The sequence below is a fragment of the Ischnura elegans genome, chromosome 6 (genome assembly GCF_921293095.1).
Source record: "Ischnura elegans chromosome 6, ioIscEleg1.1, whole genome shotgun sequence".
Taxonomy (NCBI): Eukaryota; Metazoa; Arthropoda; class Insecta; order Odonata; family Coenagrionidae; genus Ischnura; species Ischnura elegans.
The window spans coordinates 51,623,199-51,648,513 of NC_060251.1; the positions used below are offsets into that span (position 1 = coordinate 51,623,199).

Below are 25,315 nucleotides of genomic sequence, written 5' to 3' on the forward strand. Positions count from 1 at the left end.
AAACTTTATACCGTGGATAATGAAGATATTACATGAGATGACAGAAAAAGTCTTCCGAGGCAGGATCGTTCTACAACCTTCCACTGTTTTCGTCTGCAGAAACAAATGCAATACGTTATTTCACTCAACTGCCCCTTAATTTACAGGAACAAGAAACATACACCAATGGAAGAATTTGAGGGATTAAATAACCGCTATACAGTTTTACCTGTTTTCTTTTAACTTTCAGTGGAAGATACCAAAATAATAGAATGATCGCGTAAATGCACGAAGTACAAAGCACTGCTTTGTCAATCATTATGCCAATATTATTAGTTAGTTTGTTTGTTATTAAAGTAAGGAAATTTAGTGATGCAAAAAAACATCGCCTTTCGTCTGGATTTATGCTAACGTTTATCGGATAGCAATTTCTCTGTTGCCGCACCACTTCTGTTCCTGTATAACTGTTTGCAACAGGTACATTGGCTATTATTTGCTCCACCTACGGTAAAGCGACAATTCGCTATAGCGAGTGTTTAATTGAGCACTGGTGGGTCTCGTTTTATCGAGGTTGCACTGTAATTTTTTTTGGGCAGTATATGGAATGTAACATAATATAAAAAAATGCAATCAGAGGATAGATGTCCCTGGGCTAGAGGTCAGATGTATAGCAGTTGGTCACCACAAGAGAAAATTTTTTCGTGGGGGAGGGGTGGAAGGGCTGAAGCACACTAAGCATTTCCACTGATTACGTGCCTGGGTTTAAATACTCACAAAATGATTAGTAATTTTAAGATTACAAGCTCAATATTATTGAGAAATCTATGCAATTCTAACGAAAATACAAACAAGACTGTAATACCATACGTTGGTGTAAGTTTACAAACTTTCATGATACAAATTATAAATTACTATTAAACTACATGAAAAGTATTAGTAAAAATAGTCATAATAGACATTTATAGTTTTGAGATGGTATAGGGCAACAAAATTCTCTCAGATGTATTAGTCAGGAATGTGTCCTTCCTGGGGGCTGATGACTGCCTGCCTGAGTTAATAGCATGCTATAAAAATAGATGCTAATTCACATACTTTATACTGATCTTTTTTTATATGTTAATTAGAATTGCTGACAGCTGCAGGCCACACCTCAACAGTTATGATTTATGATTATTTTTAATCATTCATTTCTCTAAACTAATCATATAATTTATGAGATTTTCAACAGCAAATATAAGTTTTTGCTCATCAGTAGGAATTATTGTGGAAGCTCCTACACTCAATGTGTTTAATAAGAGAAAAAATACTATATTTAAGATGACAAATTTAGTCCACATTGGAAGCTCTAACTCATGAAGTTTCCATATACTACTACTTAATGAAAAAAAGACTGCATCTAAACTTGAGGCCATTAAGATTTTTATATTGAATGTGAATGGGCAAAGAGACCACTCAAATGATTAACTATATCTTGGCATCTCCCCTATCTAATATTCTGAAGGTGGCCTTTCTCAAGGGCAGAGTTTTTATCAGAAACACATACCAAAACATCACCATAGCATAAAGAGACCTCAGTGGCGTAGCCATAGGACAATCACGATTTAAACATGATAGTATTCCCTCGCTTTCTTTGCGAATAAGACCAAAATTGAGTACATCCTAGACAAAGAATAAAATTAAAGAGGGTTAAGGAGTGGAGGAAAATGAAGAAGTGAGGCTTTGTATGGGTTAGACAGATTGACTAGAAATCCGTAACTATTTTTATGAAGATGATCCTAATATTACGACACATCTCAGATAGAACTTCAGATATCAAATATCAATTATTTTTTATTTACTCTCAACCATACTTTCCTTTATCATTGTTCTATATTTCACCCAATGCAATGAAGACAATAAGTTAGCTATAAGTTACTATTTTGCAATAAATCACTTAAAACTAGTGAGAAAATGACAAACAATTGATGCCAATAACCCAGAAATTTTACCACTAAGTTTTCATCATTCAATAATGCTTAGTCACATTTAGAGAGGTGAAATTTTATCCTTGATATTACAAAGGTTAGGTAGTCAGTCATAGCTCTAAGAAGGAGATGATACACATGAGTCCCTATTACAGTGAGTCACCACAATGTGCAAACCTCAGCTAGGACTTCCTCCATTTGACTAACTTTGGTGTACTCCTTAAAAATTACCCATTATTTCCCAAACAAAGACAGAACTCACATTGATCTAGAATTAAAGTTCTTAGCATGGAATTGGAGATCTGGTATGGATCAAATACAGAACTGAAGTTCCTGACACAGAACTTTTGATTAGAAGAGCCTCCTGAATTTTAAAATTACATAAACTAATACCTACAAAACTGTTGAATGACTTTCCTTTTTATTATTTTAACCTAAGTATTAACCACCAAACAAGCAATCGGAAATGACTCTACAACAATTTCCCAAAAGCTCAACCAGTCTCCCATGTCCCCTGATGATTTCATCTGATCCCCATTGGGTCCATACCATTTCCATATTTCCCATTCACACTAGTTCCCTAGTAATTTCATACACCATTCAGTCCAACACAATGCAAGGAACTTGGCGCTCTGACCAGAAATTTTGTTTAAGGGAAATGAAGCAAATAGACATCATGGACTTATCTATTTATTCTAAGGAAAAATTAATTTATGAACTATTGCACATAAACTAAATGTAAGATTGGAATTTCCTGAATATTTAAAACGTATCTGACACAGCAATGAACTAATTCGGAGAAAGAGACTCGTCAAGAAAACCATCAAGATAATATAAAAATTTTTCTTTGAAGAAATTACTGATTTTAAACAATATGATGATGAATACTATAAAATTGAAAACAGTAGGATAAAAATACCTGCAGAGAATATGGATAAAATTATGGGTTGCTGGATTATAATTTGTAATTTACGGTAGGAAACCTTTGAAAAAACACATACATGTATGTATCACCTTTTACTGTTGTCACTACTTAAACTTGTAATTGAAACTTTTCAAATAAATGATCACCAGAATTTGATTAAAAAAATTATCATAAATAGAAAAAACATAGATACCACTTATATATGTATTCAGAAAAATTTTTTGAAAAAACATCAAAAATGAGAATCATGCAGTAGAATTACATTACATTCATGGAAGGCCTATTTCTGTACTTGATATAAAAGTTTAATGGAAAGATAAGGCAAATATGAAAGGAATATTTCATGAGAAGTACAGGTGGAGGCAGCTTAGAACTAGGCAATAGTGATGCATGAAAAGAGGGCCATTCAGGCCAAGTTTAAATACAAAATTGACAAGGATAGAAAATACCCAAATACAAATCTGAAACGACCATAAGATTTGACAGAAACAGAAAAGGTCAACTAATTATTTTCTTGACTCAAAAGAGTATTTGCTACCATTACACTATCTGTCACTCCTGAGTACCAGTCATCTAACCATTCATATATTTTCTATCTTATGATAGCTGATACGAGTTCTATAAAAATATTACTTTATTCCTCTGTGCTTCTGATACATTTTTTCAACAAATCAGTATGTAATGATACTTCAAATTCACACAACCTAATCATTACATGATACGTTAAAATAATCAACACATACAAAATAATCAAAAACATCCAAAGTTTCAGTTTCTCTTCTATGATGTGGCGGATTCAAGAAAGAGCCCCAGATAAAAAAATTATAACAGCTACAGCGGACTTAACACCTTTCTCCCTCCTGCTATGATTGCTTATTGGCAAATGCACTCTTCTACACCCAGATAAATTTTCTATAGCACAGAAATGATCCTGAATCCACCACTGAACATAATTGGCTGTAATTTTCCAGACGCATAATTTATGTAAAAAACTGTCCAGATTGTATACAACAAATAAAACAAAATAAAATTACTAATTTTGAATTATTTCTAATTAATGAAATTATAATCAAGCACATTGCTAAACTTATATTTTTGGGACAATACAACGCAAGTTGCCTATTTTCATTTCCATTTCCTTGAATGCACTGATATTTTTACTTTGAATAAATAAAATAGAAAAAAACTGAAACATAATGATGAGAACCATCCCGATTACATTTTCCTGACCTCAAAGTGTAAATTTAAAAAATAAATACTACAAGTTACACAGCATACCTGTGTAAGAAAACCACTTCAACGTCTACATCTTCTCTATCTTCATGGAGGAAATCTTTGAGGAAATGGGAAACAGATTCATATGTGATGTGACCACAAACAACAATATGCCTGTGAAAAGACACAAAAATATTTGTAGTAATCCAGTGAGAACATAGAAAACATTTATGCACACCGATATGATGAAAAAATTATCTAATACTAGGAAAATCTAACTAAGCCATGAATTTGAATGAAAATCCAAATGCAATAAGAAAATCTGAAAAGTTAAAGACCATTTAAAACTATACAAATACATCTTCTTAAAAAATATATTTAACTAAGAGTTGAAATTTTTAATTTGAAAAACTATTATATGACCCTAAGGAGCTGTAAAAATACCAGTAACAGCAAATATTTTGCAAACAGAATAAAATAATTATCATGGCATTAATATCAATATGATATAATAGTATACTTTCCACTCAAAAATAGGAAAGGCCAAACTACACTTCATTTGTGAAGCAATAGGCTCATATATGTGAAAGTCAATGAAAAGACTTAAAAGCAAATATAACTACTCATAGGGAGATAAAAATTTGAAGAAAATTTAACTAAATAACATATTTATGGAAAGTTAGTGAATGAGGAGATATGTATATATCAATAAACAAATTCTATTACCTAACAATGAAAGGATGTAATAATTCTCAAAATGAGCCATTGACTAAGACTTTTATTAGTCCTACACAATGCAAATATCATGAAACATTAATTTCAGCACTCATTAATAGGGGGACTACAAAAGTTTTAATAATTGTGTATTTACATATAAAATTACATAAATCCGTACGTAGCACCTCTAAAATTTCACTTCCCTAAAAATACAGTGAAGTATCTAGACATTTAAGTGCATTAAAATGCACATTTTGAATTGTATATAACTGAAACTTGTATAATTGGGCAATTAGTGACTAATGACTCTTCAATAAATCCTAACTTAATAAATTGCAATAAGAGGTTGTGTTACTTTCAGTAAATATCATCATTCATTGCTTTTCTTGAAGTTTGGTGTGTTGATTTTCTCCATTGGAGAAATAACAATACATCACTCACATTAAAACTAAACTAATAAATCTAAAATGAAAGGACCTTTTTTAAAAGCTCTTAGGAACTAAAATATGTAACAAATATTTTGCTTCATCAAAATTATCACGACTACCTAGCAATTAGAATTAATTTTACTTTCTACGGTAGTTAGAAGAGTACAACAAAGTTATCGATCAACATACCAAACACTGCTACATTAGCTTCCTACATCAAAACTGGCCAAGCATATTAATAACAACTCACTCACCCTTAGATAGGTTACATGCACACACAATTTCTATAGATCAGACTAATTAGCACCAAAATTTATCCCTACTCAGATCTAAAGTTACTATATCTCACCAAAATTACTATGTTAACTCCATGGAATATATGATCCTTAAATGTATACTCTTTGCAGAGCCTTGAAGCCACTCGTGCAGCCTAGCTAATTAATTAAAGGGTGGAGAGCATAGGAGGAATCAATCCTGCTACTTATCACACATTCCGAGAAAATGCTGCAACCTTTAATTAATAATCCCACTTACAATGGCCAACTTCACACCCAAACCTAATTGAATAATGTTTTGACAAGTCAAATAAGGACAAAATTTAAATCATATGCAATCATAAAGTGTTGAATTAAACCATATAATCAACAGATGCTGTGTCAACCAAAACAGTTAATTAGTTCATGATCAAAAAATTTTTTTGAAGAGTTAACACTCATTAACCTAACTTCTAAGGTAATTTTACCTATGAAGTTGCTGCTATTCTATTCATATAGATATAAATAAATCTATTCAATTAGATATCTGGAAGAACATGAATTAACCAGTGTTATCTCAGGCTACTACTCCGTCTTTAGTGGTGGTACTCAGGCATGCAAGTTGTGGGTCCACAACCTCTTTCCCTCACTCTCTCTCTTTCAAAATTCATCCTCCTCCTCCACCTCTCCTTCTCTTCATCTTCTTCTTCCTCCCTTCCATTTTCCTCCCAATAATAACACCCTTCTTCAAAGACCACATACGTCTAAAAACCATGTGGCTCTCAGAGGAACTGAATGCATCATGGACCAAAATACAACAAACATTGATTTTTTTATCATCCACGATCACACAAAACCATTACCATATTTCAAATCAAAATAGGCAGCACCAATCTCCAGTGAACAATTAACTATCTAAACAGAGAAAAGTTTCATGAAAAACTTTCTGAACGACTGTACATCTCTCAGACATGCTGAAGTGAGAATACAAGAAGAGAGAACAGTCTTCACTTATTCAAATGAAATAGTATATGCAAAGAAATACACTTTTTACTTTAACTTTACTACAGTAAAGCTTTCAAGAACTGAGAGAGCAGGGCAAAAACTTAGGGGTGCATAATTAATAAGAATTATTGTAAAAATCATTGAAATAAAATCAGTCTTTAGTGAGTCAAGTCTTAAGAACCACAACTGGATTTCTGAGTATTTTTAATGTAACAGAGAAGAGGGATTTCATATCCTTCCTTGGCTTAAGGTGTTGTATGTAGTAAATTTTATTGTGTATATATATATATAGATATATAGTACGGGGAAACAGGGAAACAATCTGAGGAGAAATGAGATGGGACACAAATTGGGCACAGCTGTAGAAATACATGTGGCTATTAGCACAGGGATACAGGGGAGCCCAAGTCATGTTCAGTTTGGTAAAAGGAAAGATATAGGCATGAACAAAAATGGCTTGGCATAATATGGACATTAAAGAGCACTGTGGCACTACTTTAGTCTATCAGGCAATTGGTGGCATGTTACCTCCCTGATCAAAGGAAATGGTATCCCCATATTCCCTTAGCTACATATTCCTGAGGCCACTTTTTAATATTTGGTGATTCATTTAATGACTTAGTATTAAAAACACAGAATAAACGAATTATGTTTAAAAAAGGCAAATATCAATCATGCAAAGAGTTCCATTAATTCTTCAAAATACTTCAAATTAAAAAAAGGAGACCACTACAAAATAAAAAGAAGACAATGCAGAATTTGATAACGTCATGCTATAGAGAGCCCGGTCTTTTGGCAAAAAAAAAGTCTCCATGAATTAATAAAAATAACAAAATCCCGTTCACATACATACGTCATGTATGCAATCAAATGATTATGTTAATCTCTAATCACTCCTTTGTCTCCTCCTCCCTCTCTCCCTCTTTCATTTTCATAGCTAACAGAAACAAGACTGTAAGAGAGACACAAAAACTGCTTCTACAATGATTTCCTTTCATACCAGGAGCCAGTTCAGCTAATGCCAACTTGATTCTAAAGGCACTAGGGTCTAACATTTCAAAATCACTTTCTTAATAATACATGGATATAAGCATCTTTCTACAAAAATGATTTTATTTTTAAATAACCTACTTCCACTTGTATCAGAATTAATAGTCTTCATTTTATATTAATATCACAAAACTGCCAAACCATGTTCGCACATTGAGTCATAAGGAGGAGCAATTATTCAAGACAAAAGAGTCATGAGTAATAAACCAAATATTATTAGATATAATCACATACTATTAAAAAGAATAAGAAATTAAGTTCAATTAGTTGCAAAAGAGTTGGAATACACAATCATAATTATTTTCAGCTTAAGCGAGCAAAGACACTGGCAAGTATTATTGGCTGAAGAGTGATATGTCATATCAAACGAAGACTATGTACACACGGAGTTAAAAAGAAAATAAAAAATTAAATTTTTACTACGGATAAAAACGTATTTGTGAGCTTTTCGGTCCAGCCAACCAACAGCTATCTTGGATGTAAGAGAGGAGAAACACGTGGGTACTCTACCTTCTGCCCCGCTCGTTCTTCAGCGTCCCGCCGTACTTGGGCCTAGTCCCGATGAGATCAATGATTTCGGGGATACAACTTGCGAAAATGGCCTAAAAGGTGGTGGAGGAGTAGGCATGAAGGGGAAACAAACACTCGAATAAAGATGTGAGTAACACGAAGGTCAATGGGACAAATGGTGAGGGGAAATAGGATGGGTATAAATAGGACTCTTGGCTTGTGAGAAAAGTACAGTTGTAATGGAATGGTATGAGTCCATTTTTGGTGCCTGCTGTTATGGTATAATGAAGTGTAGAAGAAGAGGAAGAAGACGAAGAGGGTTCTCTCCCATGGCTGGTCATATTCAGAAACATATCAGGGAACTATGTAGTATTTTGCAAAATGAATAATGATCCATGCATTATAGTCACTCACACTATCCAATAAGGAAATACGTTTAATTTAAAACAATTATGTTACATTTCTGAATATGAACCGTTTCTTTTTTGTCTCATTAATCTTTCTCTTTCTGTCTCTCTCTCTTTCAAATAGCACACAGAAACCCTGGCTTGTTAGGTCCGCACACACACAGATACATTTTACACACTTGCAGGAGAAAAACCAAGCAATAAGGAATCAATCATCATCACATCCACCACCAACGAGCCAATGTTTCTTGGTGCAGCAGCCACTGCAGAAAAGGGAAAGCCACTGCATCTCTCGGAACTGTGCATAGTTGACCTCCACTCCACTGTGGCTAAAGATTAAATTAGGGATAATTTAAGTAGAACTAACGAAAAATTTTAAGGTGGTAGTGCTCTACAGGAAATTCTTCACTGTGTTCTAGCAATTAAAAAAATCTACGAATCTACCCTCGCTAAAGTAGCAGTCTGAAAGTTTTAAGAGTAATAAGCCCATAACAAGAATAATGGAACAGACATTCGTAGGCATGCCACCAAGAAACATTACATTCTATTATATTTATGTTTATGTATATATATAGATATATATATATATGTACTTGGCACCTTTGTCTGGCTACAGTGGTAGATGGACACCAAAAAATTATTTTCAATCAACAAAGAAAACACTCCACACCCTAAAAGGCACTTAATGTAGAAAATATTTATAAAAGTGTTAACTAAATCAAACTCAAGCTAATGTCAAACTGGGAAGGAAAGTAATGTTTGCACTGCAACTTGTGTGTACCTCCTTCCACGCTCCCGTTTGTACGATCCACCATATTTGCACCGGTTGCCAGCCAGCTCGGTGATTTCAGGAATCCAGCTGGCAAACACAGCCTAAAGAACCACCAGGCGGTCCATTTTGAGTAGGTAGGGATATTTGACAGGAAAAATTTTTGGCAGAAGGTGATGGGAAAAATAAATTATAGGTGGTGAGGTCAAGATGGATTAATGGAGAGGGAGGTAAAAAAAGTAACTTATGTAAAAGGTATTGCAGGGTTATAGCTGGCATATTACATGAGCAGGCCTTTGACCTTCTTCTCTTAGCTTGCAAGGGACACTAAGTCAATGTACTCCCCAATGACAATTTTTCCGATTCAATTTTTACCTCTTGGTCTGCAAACTTTCTCTTGCACTCCATTAACCAACACTGACTCAGAAAAATCAAACCAAAACATTTGCAGGATATAACCAAATCATAATCTTCCCATATTCATGAGTGAAATAGCTCTTAATAAGCCATCCAATCATTCCATAAGGGGCAGGGGAATGTTAATTCTCACCAATTAGTTTGATTACATGGGACACAATTAAAAAGTGGACATAAACTTGATCAAGGACAAACAAAAATCATTCTTAAAATGCTTTAGAAATAAGAATAAAAATTCCAAATTTAAAAAAATCCAAGATTGCTTACCTTTCAAATAATTAGACGATACTCAGGTTTAACATACGGTTAATATCTCTTTATCTGCTTGCGTATGGTTTTAGGTGAACTTAAAATTGACTGCCATCAGAATGACTCAAACAAATGAATCGAAATCAACAAAAGGTTAACTATTTCATTAGTTGAGCTAAGTGGACCACATCTAAAATGTAACACAAGAGTGGTTATCATCAGATACAATTGCCTATCTAAAAGTGAGATAAATTACTTACATGAACTTCTGATAACATACCATGGTTACTTGAGCTTTTGAAAGTAAGGAATTAATTCCTGCCTGTTTTCTATCAAAAGCTGCATTCATTAACTAACAAATCAACAGCTGAAAGATTTTATGATTTTAAAAAATGTATAGGATATTATCTATGTACCATGCAATTTATCCCAAGTTTAAAAAAAATCAATTTGACATCAGAAGCCACAAATTCTACAACAGCATACACTGGAAACAAAAAAAAATTATGGACAACACAAAATATTAAATGCCAGAGAGGTGATGGAATGCAAAAGCCAGTACAACACTACGTCTTGAATTTAAACAACTCTGAACATTGTTGTAAGATCCATGAATGCCGAAACAAGATTTCAAGTACTTGAGAAAAAAATTATAATTATTGTATTATTACATTATTTCTGAACTCATGTAATGAATGCCAATTGCCAGTAAAGGGATATTTTTTTATTTCTCATTGATTTCAATTAAACTTTAGAATAAGCCTTAGATTCATTAATTAAGGAGAGAAGCTTCATTGGTAATACGAATAAGAATATCTATACCCAATAATTATAAATAAATATATTATATAGGTGCAGAATTTTCGAGCGACTTGATCTGAGACCAAAATCATTGCCAATTCCCTACATTATGAATAAGAACGCTAGACATTTTCGTCAATTCAAACATGGCACTTCATTTCCTGACCAAATACATACTAAGAAACCTAGCATCTCTTAAATGCAAAAAAATCTCACATTAAAAATGAATATTCAAAGGAAAATGAAAAAATCTGTGACAAAACGGTGCAAGTTGTTACCACATACTGTTTAGATATAATTTCTCTCAAGGTAATCTATTTCTATCTGTTAAGCTCAACCCAAAACAAATGGCTACTAAGCCTGGCCACCCCTCACATACTTCACCTATTTTTTGTAATAAAGAGAAGAGCAGCAGATATAATGTTGAGCTCTAGGTTAGTATTTTTAAATCGAATATATTATATATATATCACAGATTATTACATGTGGGTATATATAAGTGCATATACATTTGCAATAGATATACACATATATATACCAACAGGGTAAACAACCAACAACAAAGGGTGTACCTCTTTCCATGCTCCCGCTTGTACTCTCCACTGTACTTGGATCTAGTTCCTACCAGCTCTATAATCTCAGGAATGCTACTTGCAAATATTGCCTAAAAGGAAAAATTTCATCAACTAATAAGCTTTTTAAATAAAAAAATTACTTTTCCAGCGCTTATAGGAGGTGTAAATTTAAGATGCAGCTATAGTTTAATAAAAATATCTTTATATTTAAGGATTTCTCAAGAGAGAGCTTTGGTGTTCTGAAGATATCTTGTAACTTAAGTTTTCAATTCTTGGGTAAAAGTCCATAAGCAAAGTGTTTTCATCATGCAAAATAATGTAATAGACAGAATGCTACTTCTTTGCATCAAGTATTAACGGCCATAAGGATAAGCTTTTATTAGGAATTGGCAGTGGATGTGGATATGTTAAGCAATTAATTTGAATGAATGAGCATACAATTAAAATAGATTATTTCTTACTAGCAAATAATGTCACTTGCCATAATAATGTATGAAAAAGCAATGAGTGATACATGAGTATTTATAGTAGTAGTACAATCTTATGTAATGAAAATGGGTTTTCTCAAATGTCAAAATGATGTCCAAAATAACTCACAGGTAAGGCTGAATTTTTAATTCCGATGTATTATATGTCCCTTTCATGATCCAGTATTCCATCTGTAGGAATGGGCCATAAAAAGCAAGGTAAAGCTCTAGCACACAGTCTTTAAATAAGCACAAGGCTGATTTAATTTTAAGGCTCAAACTTTGCAGTAAGACAGCAATAAGTTTAAGCTAGAAATTGACAGGAGAGAGAGATTACCAATGATTCACAGGTGTACTAACAAGCGGAAACACAGAGAGAGACAGACACACAACGTCTTGGCTGAATTAGCATATCAAACAGAACTGTTTGAATTATAAATGCTAAGCAAAATACTAAGGTATACACACATTTTAGAAGGCACCAAAGCAGACTTATAAGGTAACATCTTTATCCAAAATTATGTATCTCAACAATAAACATAAAAATGCAGACACAACATTGACATTTGTTAAAGAAAGAGAAATATTAATGGTTATGGTATCATGTAACAAAATACTACATCTCAGAGAACTTCAGCCAAGACTGAATATACAGTCCAAGATCTAACCTTCCCAGCTGATTACGTGAATGATGCACACGAGAAGACTTAAAATTAAATAACCTGTGTAGCACAAAAGGTTTGTTTACAATGTCAAAAAAAACAAAAACAATTTTTGAACTCAGCATATGTGAATGACATTTGTAGTTAGACACTTTCAGCAAATGGGAAAGGAGAGCATTAAAGTGATAGATATCTGGAAGAGAGGCAGGTAAGAAGTGGCAGCATTGAATCTTTAGAAAGTAGTAAATTTAAAGCAGTAGCTCATACAAAACCTAACCAGCACACAGTAGTTACTACTTGACTGATAGTGGACATTTCAATTCTAGAAGTGTCACGTCAGAATTAACACAATTAAATTTCCTAACAAACAAGTTAGTTTCTCATGCTTGAAAGTTAATTTATTTTCAATATTATCTTTATTTTTGCACAATGATACAAACTGAAAATCAAGTGAGTGCAAGTTTTTACATTAAAAAGGCAAAAAAAGACTACCATAAGCGAAACAAAATCCTTCCTTTTTGTTTTTCAGAGTTGGTGCGTCAAATCTACAATATGAAATTGATAACATAATGAGTGAATTTTTATTTTCAATAGAAGAAATAGAATTTCTAGAAGCAACTACAAATTTCCTAATTATGTTAGTAGGTACACTATTGAAGAAGAACAAGTGAATTCCATGTAAATCCAAAGTACTTACATAAAACTGATGTAAAACCATCAGTAAATGGATGCTCTGGGTGAATTTCGACCTAAGTAACTTGAGTACCTGAATGACTGCAATAACAAAAATCTCCAAACCACTGCTTCAAAAATTTCCAACACATTTTCTTACAAATTATTCATTAAATTCTACAATACACTTTTAAAACATTCATGTCCACTTGTTAGTTTCACCAAAATAGGTGTATGGTTAATTGTATTGCTAAACAAACATAGGTGAATATTAATTTTGAAGATGGAAAACACACTGAGGCTGGTAGGTATAAGTAAATTAATGGGTAGCGAACACATTATGCAAGGATCGATGGTAGGTATAACATGCCCTTTTATTTTAGTATCACAAGTTGCTATTTAGGCATTATCATAATATATATATATACACACATCAACTGATCACATATGAAGTCTAGAGGCATCATTAGTGAAAAACCGTCAAAACTGCCAATTCCCATGCAAAACTATGACACACATGTATTAACTGGACACACAGAGGTTCAGTGGAGGAAACTGATGAATATTATTTTCAGGTAATTCATGAACTATTAGTTACTCTGGCATGAAAACTGCAGACCAAATTGAAAAACACATGAATGTGATGCGAATGAAAGACTCAGATGGCTTGTTTATAATTCATGACTTAAAATGAATTAAATACAAAACAATGCAAATGTCACATTTAATTACAAATAAATTACATATTAAGACTCCAAGTAAGAAAAATCTGAATGTTCACGGAAGTGATTCAGCCATTGAATAGAATGTTTCAAGAGATACAACTCTGATAATTGAATTAAGCTTCTAATTTTAATTGTCCAAGAAAGGGAACATAGTGTGATGATTTTCATCAGCTTCAATAGATATAAAGTTCAAAGGCCAACAGATATGCAAGTTTGTTATTCATCCAAACACTTTTACTTCAATTCTGCTGACAACCTTTACCCACCCATGCTAACTTCAAAGTAGCTACAAAATCATTATCCCAAAAGTTATTATGTTGAAAAGAGACAAACTTGTGAGATGAAAGATGCATATTAAAGTGAATGCAGAATGCAAAATTTTCACTTCTTCAATACAAATAAGGTTGAACTTATGAGAGTATATCAATAATTAATTTGCATAGACACATTCACAATGTTTCTTTATACATGAAATCATTTACTCATTAATGAATTAAGATAAAGAGAAAATAGAGAAAAATTAACTTGATGAAATCGGTTTCATGGCAAAGGAGAGTTATCAGCAGCAGAGACTGAAACGTCATCAGAAATCAAATAATATTGGATAAGTGGAAAAGAAAGATGGTACAATTCTTAGACAGGCTTGATCCACAGTTTAAACCACTGCCTCAAGTAGGTAATATATGAAATAACATGATTTCTGTTTAACTTTGGATGGCATATTAACTTTCAACCATAAAATATTTATCCAAAAGACTTGTATTTAACAAAAACTCAGATCAAAATATTTAATAATCAATACATTTTCACTCCGATTTGAAATAATTGTTCCAAAATTTTGAAATTTGCATAAATAAATTACTTTTTAAATCAAATAACAGAGGAGAAAAGATAAATGAACAAAAGGAGTGTACACTTACCAAGCCGACAAGCAGGAAGAACACAAGAAAAGTTCTCCCAAGGACGGTCTGACAGTACACATCACCATAGCCCACAGTGGACATGGTGACAATGAGGAAATAGACACAAGTCCAGTAGGAAAGTTGTTGAGGATTTTTAAAATCTAGAGGATCTCCAGAATTTTCGAGCTGAAATAAATCATGGAAGTATTCATTACATTCAAGGATATAAACAGACGAACAAGGAAATTTACAGCTCAAGAATCTAGGGCTTAATTTCTAACGTTTTGGGTATTGGATGCCGACACATTTTATTCGCGCATGATTGTTAAAAATAAGCCGCCACCCCCTAAAACTTCCAATTTTTCAAAAACTTGTAGTAAAAGCTACTGTTTTACCAAATATAAAAAATAATGATTTTTTAAAACTTTTTATTTACATCTGGTACTCACAAATGAAGACAAATCATATCAAATTTACTTGCTGCAGTGCAGCACCGAATTGCAGCAATCAATTTTCCCTTAGAGGTGCCGGAATGCCATTCCGGTGTTTTCTTGCCAAAATTAAGCACTGCAAGAATCCATGATGGATGAAAGAAACTTAAGAGGGAAGTTAATATACATAGGTGTTATTGATAAGGCTGAAAAACCACCGACTCTTCAACAGCATTATCCAGAAATTAAATAATAAAAAAAATAACACTGATGCAATGCAAAGAAGCAAATGTAAACAAATTACAGTAGAATCCTGATTTAACATTTTTCAAGGGGGGGGGCAAAATAATAAAAAAAAACTAAACAAAAGAAAACACTAAATGAGGACCAGCAATTTTTTCAGGTTTTAGGGTCTGTAATGATTGGAATTGCTTTATAATAATAAATAATATAGGTCTAAAATTTTAGGTTTCCCCGGCGTATAGATTGAAGAAAAATTTCTAGGGATTCCCACCGGGTGTGGTATTGGGAGAACTAACCCAATACCACACCCGGTGGGATTCCCGAGAAATTTTTCTTCAATAATATAGGTCACTAAAATATAGTCACTAAAAGGTGCCACTAAGTGTAGTAGCCAGGAATGTCGTTTTGGGGGGGCCAAAACCAGGGTGTGGGGGAAAATTAAAAAAAAGTTAGAAAATAGAATTAAATATAGACTGATTTAAACACTTTTTATAATGGAAACAACTTCATTTTTCAAAGAAATCTTTTGTCAATATAAGAAATTTCAACATTTTGTTCTCTTTAATGAAGAAGCAAAGTAATTGAGTTTCCATATTTGGGCGTGGGGGGAATTCCAGACCCCACCCCTCGTCACTAGTGTCATATGCTGCAAATAAAATTCATTGATTAAATGTTCTTATCCCACTAAGATGGTTTCATAACAATTTTCAGGAGAGAGCTAAAAAATTGGGAAGTAAAATAAAGTAATGAGTGGATTATATTTTAAGAAAATTATTGTATATTACATAATAAATTTTCTTAAAATATTATAATTTCGTCAGAGTTACGTGTTGAAGTCAACCACCAAGGAATTCATGCTCATCAATTTTACCATAATTATGCAGTGTTTTCTCCAGTGTGAGCGATTTATTTAGAGTCATGGACTGTGATACAGTCGTCAAAACTCTGATTGCCATTCTCTTTTGAAATATAAATAGTAGCAGATCTTTGAATCGACATTGATTAAAGCCATCCGCAAGTCCCGAATGGGCTCGGGATATCTAAATATGATGTACTATGATGTTTTTCCACAAAGAAAGAATGATCTCACCCACCATCATGTCAGGGGAAACACTTCCTTGATTCCTTTATGGTTCATCTATAGAAACTGACCTTGGAATGGATAATAGAAAGAATCTTCGGGTACGCTGCGCAAATAATATTGGGCCTTCTCTTTCGAAGGGAAAATACCGGGCTGAATAAATATTGACCAAACAATGCACTTTCTGTAGAGATTAGAGATGAAAGTTGAAAGTTGCGTAAGCCATCGATGAAAAACATTCCCAGAAACCAACAGACATTGATGAGTGGTCAAAAATAGATTAATGGGAATTATCTCACCCCATTGAATTTAAACTTATCTACCAAGATTCCACTCTAATTTCTATCAACTTCATCCTTGTTTTTTTCATGATTGCAGCACTGGGCCAGCTGCTCTCTCTCGATGTATTTCCTAGCTTTTCCCTCCTCATTCAAACTCAATCTCAAAGCAGGACACTCTTAATATTATTTTGGAACTAATATTGCTAAGTCATTTCTTGATCAGAAAAGGCTACTTCCTAATCTTAGACTCCACTGAAACTGACTTGAATGATTATGTGGCAATTGATGCTACACATTATAATCCAGGGTAACAATGGATTGCTGGGAAAGCATTGATGTCTTAGGCCCATTTCAACTCACTCATAGAGGGCAGTCCATCATAAGCTCAATAATTACCCAGTCCTCTATATGCTATTTTCAGCAGAGGAGGCTCACTATTTATCTATTGTGCAGTTCAAAGAACCTCTCTTTGATCCATTACTAGGTCCGTCTTCCTGGAGGAATCCTGGAAGAACTGAGGTAGTGCTTCTGCTTATGTTACCTTGCTTGCTGAGCAAGCAAACATTATGTCTCAGTAGAACAACATCACATGACAATATGATGTAGATATCACGGATTTCATGTCACGTGTGAGGAGAGCTATCAGAAATTATATTGATTGAAGGATTTGAATCTGTTCACACTTGGTGGTTAACTGTGGACTTAAGGTGACTGAGCGGTTCAGCACAGCCACACTCGGTCAATTCAAGGCTCAAGTGTATACATTTGATTCCACCATCAGCTGAGTAAAAGCTCTCAAGTTTGGGAGGTGGTTTGTAGGGCTGTAGTTGGAATGAATAACTTTAACTAGAGGCAAAATATTTGTACAAATACAATGCTCATGGGTGGTGTAATGCAACTGTTAGTCATACCAACATAAGATTTTAATGAGAAATTTTTGAGCACCTGTCAGATGAGATTGTACTAAAAAATTACCCCACCAGACAATTACTAGTTAGTGACTAGACATAAACATATGGTTAAATTTTTATGTCTAGTAAACACTACCAGGGAATAAATAGAAAACCTTGAACTGGTGATAATGATTAAACTATGGAACATCAGTTACAGCTTTCAGTAATATATACTCACCAAATGAATAATTCCGGCCGCAGTAAGCCATACTGAAATGAATATTGATACCAACTGGGCCAAGCGTATAGAACTTGAAGTCTTGAGAATATTAAGATACTGTAGAATATCTGGAACTGTCATTAAACGAAGAGCTCGAAGAAATCTTAAACCTAGGTGGAAATAGAAAGATCATCCAATCATTAATTTAACCATTAAATGAGATTAGCTTGGTACATAGAGATAAATTACAATCGAGTTATTATAATATAAAGCAACTGATTCATGCAAAAGAGTGGGAGATAATATTCATATCAACTTAAAGCCTTTGCCAATCGATGTAAGAAAAAAATGAAAATATTGAAAAACAAGTTATAAGTGAAAGTTAAAAGGATGAAAGATAGAGAAATGTAAGGGCAAGTTTATCATGAGATGTTGAACAGGTTTTTAAAAGGTTGTGAGCTGAAACCCCCATCCCCCGTGCAAGTGAGAATTCTTCACGCACATGAGTAACAGAGTTTTCCTAAGCCATCCTTTCATCCACAGAAAGCATTTTTGAGCCTATCCCTTGGCAGAATGTCAGAATTTAAAAAAATCCATTTTTGCATGACTATTAGTTGATTATATACTTTCAAATCTCAAATCAATTGTGTTTAGCTGTGATGTCTGATATGTTTTGCACAAAGGACAGGGATGTGGAGGTATTACTTTATTCCATAATTTAACATGGAGGTGGCCTTTTCATTGGTAGTGCCTTTTTGGGTGTAGTTTTTCCTGCTAATAGATTCTTTGCTTCCCTGAAAAGCCATATGAATTAAAGTGAATGAAATTCTTCCGTTTCATTTCATGGAAAAATGATTAACATGAAGCGAACTATTGTAATTGCCATACTCATTATTCACCAATAACTTTCACGGCAAACTACTCATTTTTTATTTATTAGTAATTTTTGTTTTTTACTTGGTAAGCGTGATGGCAGTGGGTAGACCACTTGCATAATGATGGAAGGGTCCCAAGTTCAAATCTCGGATGAAGCCTTAAGACACTTTCAAACATAAAAATCATGGAAGTGTGAGGCGGCCAACGGAAAGGAACTCCCCTATACAGAATATGAGAAAGTGCTTTGGCTTGGTTTATGGAGCTATACCCGCACTACAAAACTAGCCTTGAGCACTGAGTGAGTGAATTTCTTAAGATTTTCATGGAAGTTGGGAGTGTTATTTAAGCTCCAGTAAAAAAAGCTTCAAATTTAATTTTTTTCACTTCCGAAATCCTTTTGATATCAATCTACACAAACTCATGTTTAACTCTTCTTAGATTCTTGGTTAAATCTACAAAGCTTGTAACTCATGCATCATTGCAAGAATTGTGAAATAATACACCTAGACACTAATACTGCATATTTGTCTTTGCAGTAGCACGTGTATTCCTCAAGCAGCTGTTGTATTGTGATGTAGTAGATTTGGTCCAACGTGGCCTTAAGCATTTTCACCTAACCCAAAGAATGGTAGAACTAGAATAATCATCAATAATTTTCATAGAAATAAAACTTTGGTTTTGATAAATTTCTAATTTTTCTCAGCTGGCTGGAAGCTGGCTACTTCAGCTAGAATATCAGCATTATAGCATAAATGCTGACAAATAGAACTACACAGTGAAATCTTCTTAAAATGAAAGAGAAAACAGCCGCTCAGCACAATTAGTACATCTGTATTTTATATAAGTTACTACAACAATAGCAACAACACTTATTTGCTTTTTTGTTTCTGGAGTGTAACATGCTGATGCCATATTCATATTTTTCATATTAATATCAACACTATTTTCAAATTTCGTGATATACATAATATGAAATTTTAAAAGTTAATAATTACATGTTCAAAGGTTGCCTTGCTAATTAAAACTCAGAAAATTTACCTCAGAAGAATAAAAAACATGTCAAAAAATGAATATTCTTAGCCATAGTGGCTTGTCATACCAACGGCAAAGTGAAGGGAATTTGTGAGGAGTATTCTCGCCCATTAGCAGTGTAAAATATCATTCCAAGATGAGGAGTACAAAATAATTAGCATATCATTAAATAATAATATATTTCTGGGCTGTAGGAAATAGGCATATGCACATTCAATCATAAGGGAGTCTAAAGGCAGCCAGACTCAAAAGCCTCCACTCATTCAAGGTAAAGCACTTCTTTGAAATTAAGGAGAAATATTGTTTTGCACTGCTCTCTCAGAAATAGACGCTTATATGCATGCAAAATTTTTATGAAAATCATTTCTGTGAACTCAGTAGCTCAGATTGACTTAAAGCATCGCCACTAATTCATAAGGGTTATTCTATGCAAGATCTACCAGTTACTAAGCCTGGGAACGTGAGTATCATGAGCGAATGCCCCTCTCATATTCTAACGGTTGAGGGTAAAAACTATCGTGGATGTTTCAGAATCCATAAGGTTTTTGAAACCTTGTCCGCACAAATTGGGCCTGGAGGGTATTAAAAGGGCCTTTTACCAGCTCTGACCCCCTGGCTGAAAAAAAGCCTCCTGAAGGGTTAACATTAAAATTAAAGCATACATGCTTTGGTAATGCATATAGTAATTATAATTACTTTTATTTAGAGATGGGTCGATTAGTAGATTTCTTGAACTCGAATATCGAATTCGAATATTAAATCATTGCTCGAATATTCGAATACTAGAGTTGCGCAAAGCATATTAAATGTACGTTTCTTCTTCCCTTAATGAATGTGTTAATAAAAAGGTATCCAGTGGAACCACGATATATCGTTTTTCAAGGGGATGGACGAAAAAAACCATGAACGCGGGAATGTTTGACTAGGTAGCCTATGCAGCAGGAAACTCAGGATTTTGGCGAGTAATTGTGATTTCCTTTAAAGGATTCAAACAGGAATTTAGCTGATTAATGGAATATCTTCATTTTATGGAAACAATTTGGGCATATAGTTGATTCAACTAACATCTATCTCAAATATCCGAAGGGGACACACCACCTCGCAAAAAAATGATTTCATGCCGTCTCGGCATTTACACTGCTACGATAGATTTCTGTCTGATGTATACATTCTTATCAACCAAACGCCATTTCAGCGGCACGCCCATCTGATACTCGGCTTCATCCAACATCTTATTTTCAACAGGTAGCTCGCTTAAAATTACGTGCACATTACAAATATTTCAATCCAATAAAGGTGTAATATCAATTGCCGCAGTTCATTTTTAGACACCTTTTGGGCTAATAGATGACTCATGCAGCAGTTGACCTTCAGCAATGGGGAACTTCGCAGCAGGTAGGCAGAAAAATGTCAGTGGGAGAGAAAGAGGGAAGGGTGAAACACGATTCTATTATTCTCCTGTAACTTGATATTATCTTTTGAAGCTTTTGATTTATGGTCTTCGTAATATGAACCCTGTGCAGGTTGGGGCCTTTTGTTTGATTTCGGAGAGGAGGAAAGCGTCGTAGGAGGAGGGTCCGAGGGCTGATGGATGGAGGGGGTAGCAGATTTTGGAAATTGTGCTACGTAGTTACTATCCCACAGCACTGAGGTTCTCCTGGTGGGGGAAACCGGGGATTGTCGGATTTTTTCACCTGATCATTTTCGGTTCCCCACGTCAAACTCTTTTCACCGCTTTAATGCGCGAATTTGATGTAGTTTGTCAACTTGCCTAAAACAGCACTGCATGAAGTAAACCATTAGAGTTCTCTACATTTTTCCGAGTCAACTACCAACGACGTGCATGCGACAGTGTATGATGCGAAATTCAAAGTATTCGAGGTGGTATCTTTAGTATAATTATTCAAGATCTCGAATAACGAATACTTTCTAATATTGGAGATATTCGAGTATTTGCAGATACTACTCGCACATCTCTACTTTTATTCGATCAAAACATCAACTAAGGTAACACCTCATTTTCTGTTTCCATAATTAGGGGAATAAGTTTCTTTATAAGATGGGCTACATACTATGGAATGAAAGAATACCTTAGAGATAAATCATGATTTCACGAAATTATAATTATATTTAAATCAGAAAGGTATTCCTTAAACTCGATGGGCCAGGCTTTATGACAAAATAAAGCAGTGAATCTTTCAAATGCGAAATAAATTAAGAAAATAGTTCACTTAGAGATCATAGTAAGCAAGGCCATTGTAAGAGGGGGCAATCTGATAGTTCAAACCTCCCCTCCTTCCCTAAAATCCGAAAACATCCCCTCCTTCCCTAAAATCCGAAAACATCCCCTCCTTCCCTAAAATCCGAAAACATCCCCTCCTTCCCTAAAAACAAAACCCATTTTTTTCTGGCAACAGCCTTGATAGGAAAAAGAGTAGTAATGCAATGGTCAAATAGAATAGAATAGATAGAGACTACTAAATGCCTTCAAATGAGGAAGAATAAAAATTATAACGGAAGGGTGAGAAAGGAAAGAATATTAAAGGATGGGATGAACTTGAGAAAGAATTCACTTTGTTTACCAATCGAACTGAGATTGATCTGATTAGCTTTCCTGGGTATGGCAAACTGAACAGTCTGGCCAGATTGATCTGAGAAATGGAGTGAGTCAGCCTGCTTTCCCACCCAGACTGAGATTTCAAATTGATACTGAAAGGAATGATTTGTGCACTCACCAAACTTCTTTTGGTTGCCAATATCAACAAAAGCTAATTAATATTACCCGAAACAGTATATGTTCATTGTTAGAGGATTTGACGTTTTTTGCTCATCCTTGGCAGAGAAGTTATAATTTTTGGAAAACATTTGCTGAATTTTAGTGCATGATGGTAAACATGGTGAACCGAGTTGGCTTGTTTAGGAGCTTTCAGACTGATCTGAGTTCAGAATTTCAGTTCAAATGGTTAACACAGAGAATGCCATTTAAGTTCACAGTCACATTTGATGATTGGAAATCTATTTCCTGTTTTAACCCATACAACAGAACATCAAAGTAAAAAATGGCAAAACTACTTAGAGAGCAACTGTCATAAGTTAGAGCAAAAGAAACTAGAGCTATGCTTACCTATCCATGTTCTGTCTAAGTAAATAGAAACAAAGGATGGAGGTATAGTGAAGTAGTCCACAAAAGAGTACATCTCCAACATGAACCATAATTTGTCACTGGCAGCTATAAACTGAAAAAAATACAATAGAGAATTTTGAGATAGTGAATTTTGCTAACACAACAGAGGAAAGAGAAAATTTATTAAAATGCCTCAAGAGAAGTACACAGGAATGTGCAACTTCACCAAAGGACCATAAAATTAATGTACTTAAGAAGACAGAACATCAATATTTAAAAACATATTGCTTTATATTTCTGACAACAATGACTACACAGATTTTAAACTTTAGATACAGCCTACATCGATTTTGGTCCAAATTTAAGAGGTTCTTGATTAGACAAAACACTATTTACTTCACTTTAATTTTGGCTTCATATAGAAGTCCTAACAACATACTATACTCACACGTATAAAAAAGTACACCATAAAAAATATATTGAAGGCTAAATCTATTTGCTGGGTGATGTTGTTGCTCCATTTCTGACATCTCTCTACCTCCTCACTGGAAAAGATGCAAAAAACAGTGATTAACAACAAAATTTAGTAATTACTCCATCTTTGCACTAAAATGCTCTAAAAGAAAATTACCAAGAAAATTTACAAGCAGCGGTTTATCAAACACATGCTTCAACTATAAGTGAATTTCTACAGCATTCAATTTTAATATGTAACAATATTAACAATGCACTTACCCTCTAACTCATTATAATTACTTTAAAATAAATTTGAAAGGAAATTAAACTTTATAAAACCATGCAAATGTTAGAAGTTTCAACAGAAATATAACTGCAGTCTTTGAAGCGACGTAAATAGAATTTAGAATGTATTCCTCTAAGTCATGATCATATTGGGTGATGTAAGCGTGATTACTAACGTCCACAATTGGAGAAATTATGTCACTAACAAGTTTCCAAAGAGTGTAATTCAAAAGTGTAATAAGATTGGCTAGCAGCAATGATATGAAACTTGATTTAATAAAGATGAACTTGCTCCTGAAAATTGATACTGTAGCCATGAAAATGCAATAATTCCAACTTCACATATAAATGTTGACATAGTAAAAAAGGGTTGTAAAGATAACATACATGGCAGAGAAATTAAAAGTATCTTATAAATGTGTTCAAAACATGACTCTGGCAACTGATACTATTCCCAATCTAGAATGAATATTAACTAAAATTACTTTTCTTTACCACCCTTACAACAGAATAAATGCGCGCTTATATTGATTTAAATTCCAAGTAAATTACCAAACTATGATATTAAAATAATAATATAGTTAGGTACAACTTTATACATATTATTCTGGAAAAATTAAATCCAGCACCAATTATAGGATTTGAAAAATGACAGTGTTTCAAATGAAAATAAGTGTGAGAGCAGGACAATACAAATGGGAAACAAAATTTATGAAAGTTACTTAATAATTAAAATGATGTGATTAAAATGACCCATTATTTTAAACAACTTTCAAATCTGAAATTACAGAAAATGTGAAATACCAATGATAGGTTTTGAGAATGAAAATAATTAGAAGCAGTCAAGTTTTGAAAGAACTGATTATTAACAGTCGCACTAAAACACTAAGGAGAAAGCTCTCAACCTCAATTGCATAGCCATTGATGAGGAAACAAGAAGCTAAGAATTACTTGTGCTAATAAGAGTGAAGCTGTAATGAATGCCATGGCTCATGAGTGAACATAGAAACCATTAGCCATTCACCAATAGAACATTCATTTCTTATAACGTAAGTAAATGGGAAAAAATTACAGTTCCACTGCAGTTATTGAAAATCATAACATAAATGAAGGGCTGGACAAGAGGTTTAGACAGACTAAAATGCCATAAAATTAATTTAAAGCTGATACCTTCAGCACCCACCCGGAATTATTAATATACGTGGGCTGAATCTGGGAGATGAATTAACAATGACAAGTATTAACCAAAAACAATTCGAATGCAACCATATTTACATTACTTGAGAGCTCCGTCAACCATTTCCAAAAATGGTAAAAGCTATCACATTGTTTTCGGCAGATGAAATGTATTACGGATTCATGATGAAAAAATGGTACCAAGTAATTAGTTTTACGCGAGTTGTAAACATTAAAAAGTTTCTATCAGAGAAATGTTGCACAAAAACAGGCGACGTACGTTAAAATAATAAAACAGAAATTATTCCGTCGATGACTATAGTTTGCTATGGTGAGGAAGAATGTTAATAAACGGTCGGTATCAACCGCCAGCCAGCCCGCAGTCATTTAATGAACTTTATATTAAAACAATACGTAAGATTAAAAAATCTTTTATCGCATTCGTTAACTCAATCCCATTTCAATATGACCATAGTATAGTATACTCTACACGGGCACATTTAAGGTTGCAAATTCGTTCGTGG

General features: G+C 33.8%; 1 protein-coding gene across 43 annotated transcripts in view; it reads right to left on the reverse strand.

Annotated features, from left to right (window-relative positions):
* LOC124160665 (calcium-activated potassium channel slowpoke) overlaps positions 1–25,315 on the reverse strand; it is a 364,836-nt gene that overhangs the window by 100,899 nt on the left and 238,622 nt on the right. For 23 of the 43 annotated variants that reach the window (XM_046536620.1, XM_046536596.1, XM_046536607.1 and 20 more), the window contains 6 exons: positions 23,323–23,419; positions 22,875–22,986; positions 17,861–18,012; positions 14,712–14,879; positions 8,048–8,139; positions 4,147–4,257 (listed from right to left, as the gene is read on the reverse strand). In XM_046536620.1, the coding sequence (XP_046392576.1) occupies positions 4,147–4,257; positions 8,048–8,139; positions 14,712–14,879; positions 17,861–18,012; positions 22,875–22,986; positions 23,323–23,419 (732 nt within the window). Of the gene's footprint in view, positions 1–4,146; positions 4,258–8,047; positions 8,140–9,235; positions 9,328–11,262; positions 11,355–14,711; positions 14,880–17,860; positions 18,013–22,874; positions 22,987–23,322; positions 23,420–25,315 lie in introns of all 43 variants that reach the window. The other 20 variants (XM_046536598.1, XM_046536593.1, XM_046536616.1 and 17 more) reach the window with 2 other exon arrangements.